The sequence below is a fragment of the Miniopterus schreibersii genome (assembly GCF_964146895.1).
Source record: "Miniopterus schreibersii genome assembly, chromosome: 3".
NCBI classification, from domain to species: domain Eukaryota; kingdom Metazoa; phylum Chordata; class Mammalia; order Chiroptera; family Miniopteridae; genus Miniopterus; species Miniopterus schreibersii.
Genome location: NC_138103.1, coordinates 49698944 through 49705261, shown reverse-complemented (window position 1 = coordinate 49705261; position 6318 = coordinate 49698944). Strand labels below are relative to the sequence as shown.

Genomic DNA, 6318 nt, shown 5'->3' with positions numbered 1-6318 from the left:
ATACAGTGCTTTATTTTTTCATTTCCTTGGGTAAACTGCTTTGCTGACAATAGCAAAGAAACTAGTCAGAGTATTCTGTCACTGGGAAGCCAGATGGGTCAGTTTTTTGCATAATCTTTGGAAGATCTCGAGAATATAGTTGAGGAACATTTGCCAGGATGTCTTTATTTTATGTCTGTCAGTGTCTTAAGTATCTCCACTTAGTTATGTCAAATCTGCTCCATTCTCCTTTACCAGAATTTCTCACATTATCGCCACATAGTGCCACACACTCAACTCTATCCTTGGATCTCTCCAGGAAATAACCTGTCTTGAGTGTTGGGCCCACATTATTACGGAAATGGCTCACTAACGTGTTTATCAATTTATCATGTACTAATCTCTAAGTTTTTATTTCTGAAAGGAATCGCTCTGGGAATAACTTAAAAACAGGCAAATTTCTCTCCAATGCTTTCCAACTTTCCAACACCCTTTCTTCCCCAACTCAATGTTTTAATATTTTCAGAAACCCTCAGTTACCCCATCATTCCTTTTCTATTCTTTGCTTTCAAACTAGACTTTTCTTCTCTTAGAGATCAAATTAGAAATAAGAAAACATAATTAAATCACTCGCAAAATGTGATTCTCTACCTTTGCCTAAACTCCTTCAATTTGCTAGTTTCTACTTAGCCGTTTCTAACCTTGACTTCGTTTTAGAATCACCTAGATTTTTAACAAGTGAATTTAATTGGTCCTGGATGGGGTTGAACAGGTGACTTCAACTTCAGCCTTTGTTGTTAAATCACTCAACCCAAATTCTAGTTAATGATTTTCAAAAAGTTAAAGAATAACTTTTCTCACAGGTTAGAAATATACTAAAGTCATAGTGTTTATTGGCTCTGAATAAGTAAAAGGACACAAAGATCGTAACAAAACTAGGAGAGGTGGAACTCCTGTAAACAACCTTATCCCATTGCTACCTTCAAATACATTTTGTAGGATCCATTAACCCCACCTCCTTGACAACATTCTGGTCAGATTCCATAGCTACAAGGCCCTTTTTTAAGTATCAGAAAGGTCTGTTCCCTCAGGCCCCCAAATTAGAACCGACGTATAGAAAAGCATCCCATCAGGGGAGGGGTAATAAACTCACTAGTCCTTCCACCTTCTGCAGGGAGATGGAAAGAGGCAAAACCCTGATACCGCCAGGACCTGCATCATTTTCTCTTAGCTAACACGGGCTGACCTCCACGCCCTCCTTTCCGGCAGGCCTCTCAAGAAGCTGGTTTAATTATGGGGTGCAAGTGTAGGTCCATGGTGACTCCTGAGATGACCCACTCCCAGACAGGCTGATGCTCCCTCGGGCTGATTTCTTACAGACCCACTCACCTTAGTTCCTGCCTCTACAGATGCTCTTCCCCTGACGACGGAGTTACGTCCCAATAAACCCATCGCAAATTTAAAATACTGTATGATATTTTAAATGCATTTAATACTGTTAACCTGCCGAACATTATAGCTCGGCCCAGTCTACCTTAAACACGCAGAACAGTGACACTGGCCCACAGTTGGGCAAAACCACCGAACACAAAGCCTGTTTTATTAAAAAGTGCTGAATATCTCATGTCATTTGTTGAATTCCGCCCCGAAAGTGAAAAACAGTGGCTGTCTGGTCACTCACCATCGACGCACTCGGCTGAGCGCACGCCGGGCCTGAAGACCGGTCCAGGCTCTGGAAAGACCAGGAGTCCAAGCGTGGTTTCTACCGAATGTTTGTTTATTGCTTCCCCGCCCCCGTAACATTGAAAACTCGTAAGTGAAGCCAGTGTAAGTCAGGGCCCCTCTGAGGACCTCCCAGCAGCAGCTCTTCGGGGCAGTCCCGCCAAGGCCGCTCCCCAATGCCATGCTCCCGGCCCTAGAGGCGTGCAGCCGCTCCCCAAGGCTTCCTGCAGCCGCTCCCCGCGGCCTCCTCGGCTCAAGCCGGGCCCCCAGCTGTGTTCCTTCCCTCACTCAGCATATTGGGGTGTACACGCCATTCTGATGGGCTGAACCCAGCAAACATCCAACTGGGAAGAGACACCAGCCTCCTTCCTGAGAAACATCCCCATCACTAGCATGATTCCCAGCAATGTTTTTGTGGTTTTTTAAAAAATACGTTTTTTACTGATTTTTAGAGAGAGGAAAGTAAAGGGATAGAGAGAGAGAAACATCGATCAGCTGCCTCCAATCTGATCTCTTTAAAAAATACTGTACTATTTGGATAACCCAATATGAATTAAATATAACCTTTCCAAAACATTACTTTTGCAGTGTCAGGTATTTCACAACAAATTATCTGTAACATATATCCCACTCATATAACTATTTTATATCCATCTTTCATACATGGAAACGACTGTGTGAAGAATTTCAGTATATATTTCATAATGTGTGTGGTTTATATTGAATTAAATACATCTGTTGAGATACCACAAATCACTGGATTAACTAAATCACATTCACCAAGTTCAAAAGTACACTGATTTCCCCTCTCCCGACCATCATATGTGCAAGTATTCATAAACAGACAAATCATATTTCAAAATCCGTACCATTTAATAAGATTAAACACTTAAAACACACTAGTATAAACAGTCTGATTTTTAAGAAAGGCACGTATATACATTTTGCACAACTGTTTACAATTTAAAAAATCTTGAAAGAAAATAGAGCTAAAATTTTATTTATATTTTCCTCCAATTTACATAGCTAAACCAATTGTATACAGTTCTCTCCCTGTATAAGAGTGTTACATTTGGATTTCCTACAGTAAGGAAACCAAAGGTTAAAATGAAAGTTTTAAGACATACGCAATTAATTACATACAAAAACCACAGGTCAATTTACAGATTCAAGCTTAAAAATCATTACAAATTGTGAAAAATACATATTATGAAAAATTTTGTTTTTAAGAGTAGCATAATACCAACCCGTATAAATCCAGGTGAATCCAAAAGTATAAACAACATTTATAAATTACAGTAGTGTCTATACTGCCCTATCATGAAAGGAGGTATTCTTTGTAATTATGTATATTATAAATAAGAGACTGACTTCCTTCCTTCAAGTGCCAAAATTACTTTCACTTCAACCATTATTAAAGTTTGTAAAATGTATCATAAAATTGAGTACACAGAATACAATAAAACCCCTGAAAACTAAAAATCATTATGAATGCCAATTATTTAGTGACTTGTTCATCAAACTATTTTTATGTATGGGGTGATTTTATTCTTCTCTTAATTAAGTGCCTTAGATGAATATATTTTCATAGTTACTCTGTTTCCTCGCTTGCTGTTGTTTCACATCTTTATCAATGAGTTCCTTGGAATTTGCCATTATTTTACATCCAGAAAAATTTTTTATTCAATTCCCTGCTTCCACATGTAGACACAGAAAGCCTAAGCTGTCCTTTAGCCGCGGCTCCAAAAGGGAGCAGCATTTAAAATGTGTCTGGCTGGGTGGAAGGGAGACTGATTCTGAATCAAAGTATCATGTGTTTCTTCCCTGTCTACCTTGCACTGTCTCTTTGGTTGCTGTGAATTTCCTGCTTCCCAAATACCTGGGTTTTCTGACTACCCATCTGGCCTGAACCTCTGGTTTTTATGTTCCTGGTTTAAGTTCATCTGTCTCTGATTCCTGACCCACTGCTCCTCTAATTCTCTAAAATTCAGTGTGCTTGCTTGCCTAACTCTATTTCATTCCTCTTGCACTTCAATTTATAAATGCTACTGGTTTCTTGAATCATCACTGGCCACAGATTACCATGAAACATAATCTCTTAAATTCTGTAAAGACTAGTGCTTTTGGTCCTGGTTTCCTACCAGGCCTTTACTCTCATTCTGTTAGTCTGGTCACAGTGTATATAGCACGCTGCTTGTAAAAAAGCTAACCTTATTAAGTTAGTAAACTTATTTCACAAAAACTTCAAGTGGTTATGAATCAACACTCTTCTTAATCAGTAAAATTGAGGACCAGGCAGGTGTTATTTTCACTGATGTTCACTGATCTATTTTTCTCCACATTCTAAGTAGACAAAGTTGGCTGAAGTCTGACCTGAATACATGGAGTGTTGTAATGTTATCAGACATGTGAAATGGTTTATCCTTCAAATAAATGGATCAGTTAGAGTAGAGTTTGTTTTAATCAACAGTAACAGTGCATGCCTCCTATAAGCAAAGTGCTATTTTAGGTGCCATAAGTAATGTACTAGGTAATCAGTTTTTTAAATGATAAAAATTAAAGTACTGAGTATCTAAACATTGATCAAAAGTTCATTAAATCTTTTCAAAGAAAACCAATAAAAAACATATGTCATTAAAAAAAAAAAATCTTTTTGTGTCTAACTGGCACTTTGCTGAAGCTGGTACTTTTCCCTGGAAGATATGTAATTGAACAACACTATCACAGATTCATATTAAGAGGTAAGTGTTAAAAATCAGCAATATCAATAAATTACCTCCTGGATTTCTTGAGTTAAAGTGAAAATATGTATATATAATGCTGATATTTCTAAATTCACTATATGCCGGGACACAGAAGATAATTAACCTATGTTCTAACAGTTCTGTAACTTTCTGTGATAAAGGACAGATTAGTATATGTAAGTTTAAAAACAAATGATATTATTTAGCTGGTTTTTAATTCATGGATTTTCAATAGTAGTTTTTGAAAATCATGCATAAATACAATTAATTTTTGAAACGATAAATTTTAACTCATCACTGGCTTTTTTTTTTTAGTTGAGAACTTCATACTTAGACAATGGGAAGTGTGTGTGTGAGTGTGTGTGTGTGTGTGTGTGTGCGCGCGCGCGCGTGTGTTGAGGCTTTTGGTGGAACTTTGAAGGCACAGGTCTGTTTCTTACATCAAAATAAAACAAATGAGTCCATACATATATGCCATACATACACAGAAAGCATATTTACTTATAAAACATCGATTTTTAAATGACTGTCCATATTGAGCCGATGACGCTGCGACAGCAATGTGCACTCTTACAAGTGGAGGCCAGTTCTCCAGCTGTACCACTCTCCCCTCTTTTCCTATTTCATCCCTCATTTCTTGCTCTGGTGAGGTCACATTCCACTGCAACAGCGGTCAAAACTGCACTCGAACCGTGAAAGGACACATCTGTTTCTACTGGTGGCGGTTTATAGAAAAAGATTGCAAGCCCATTGAAGAGAATGGTGATAACTTTACAAGTAACACCTAAATGTAAGAAGAAAAACTAATCATGCATTTGGGCCTTTAATTATTAAAAAAGAATCAATTCTCATTGAGAGATTCTTTATATCTAGAAGTTCACTATATTAAAAAGTATACAGGCATTATAGTTCTATGTTTTAAATTTTTAAAACTTTAGGAAGCTTATATTCTTCAATAAAAAAATTGTATACATTTCAATGAACTAGTCTGCATTTTTCTTCTAAACAATAAAAATACACAATAATTATTTTATTCTTGGTTATAATTGTACATTCCTTTCTAATTTTATTGATACAATACCATATCTATAAAAAAATTACAAGCAACCAGAAATCAATGACAAAGGAAAACAGCTTATAACATTCTTGAACCTGAAACAGTTGCAGAATTTTCTTGGTCATAATGGAAAATAACTCTAAAAGTAAAAAAGTTTTGGAGTTCTTAGGAGAAAGCCTCTATGAGAATATATCACATTTAGTACTCAGCCAAACTTACTTTTAAGTATCAACTAAAAATATGAAACATCAAGAGTCACTTCGACAAACTTTGATTTGTTTTCAAAGAACTCAGATTTTGAGCTCAACTATATGAAGAGAAACTAGTTCTGGCCACATCACAAGCCTTTAAGTTCCAGTCTAATATGATAAATAGCCTTACAATGTAGTTTTTACAATATAGCTACTTTGTATTAATCATTAATATTTTACTCAAAATGTGCATTTGAAAAATAAGAATGAGCTAAGTGTTTCTAGATTTATAGGAAGATTAATTACATAAGTACTACTGTTACAATGTTTTTGAAAAAATTAAAGGTCTATGTGTTTGAGGGGAAAAACTCTCACATTCATCACAGTAGGAAACCGAACAATTCATTACCTTTATCTTTTGATGAAAGACTACAAATATAATCAATTACATTTTTAAACATAAAAGCACACTGAATAAAAATGTTTTTCAGCAAGTAAAAGTGATAGGAAGATTAATTTTGCCTATTCTAGTCAATATTAACTTTCCCTTTTTAAAAATTTACATATTTATTTCTTCAGTGGATATTTTACTACTGTCATAAATTCAGACAGCATACTCTGGGTT

General features: G+C 36.1%; 1 protein-coding gene across 1 annotated transcript in view; it reads right to left on the bottom strand.

Annotated features, from left to right (window-relative positions):
* Window positions 1–2558: 2558 nt before the first annotated feature.
* SLCO4C1 (solute carrier organic anion transporter family member 4C1) overlaps window positions 2559–6318 on the bottom strand; it is a 59057-nt gene continuing 55297 nt past the window's right edge. The window contains exon 13 of the mRNA XM_081132061.1: window positions 2559–5229. Coding sequence (XP_080988187.1) covers window positions 5069–5229 — 161 coding nt within the window. The 3' untranslated portion in view covers window positions 2559–5068. The remainder of the gene's footprint in view (window positions 5230–6318) is intronic.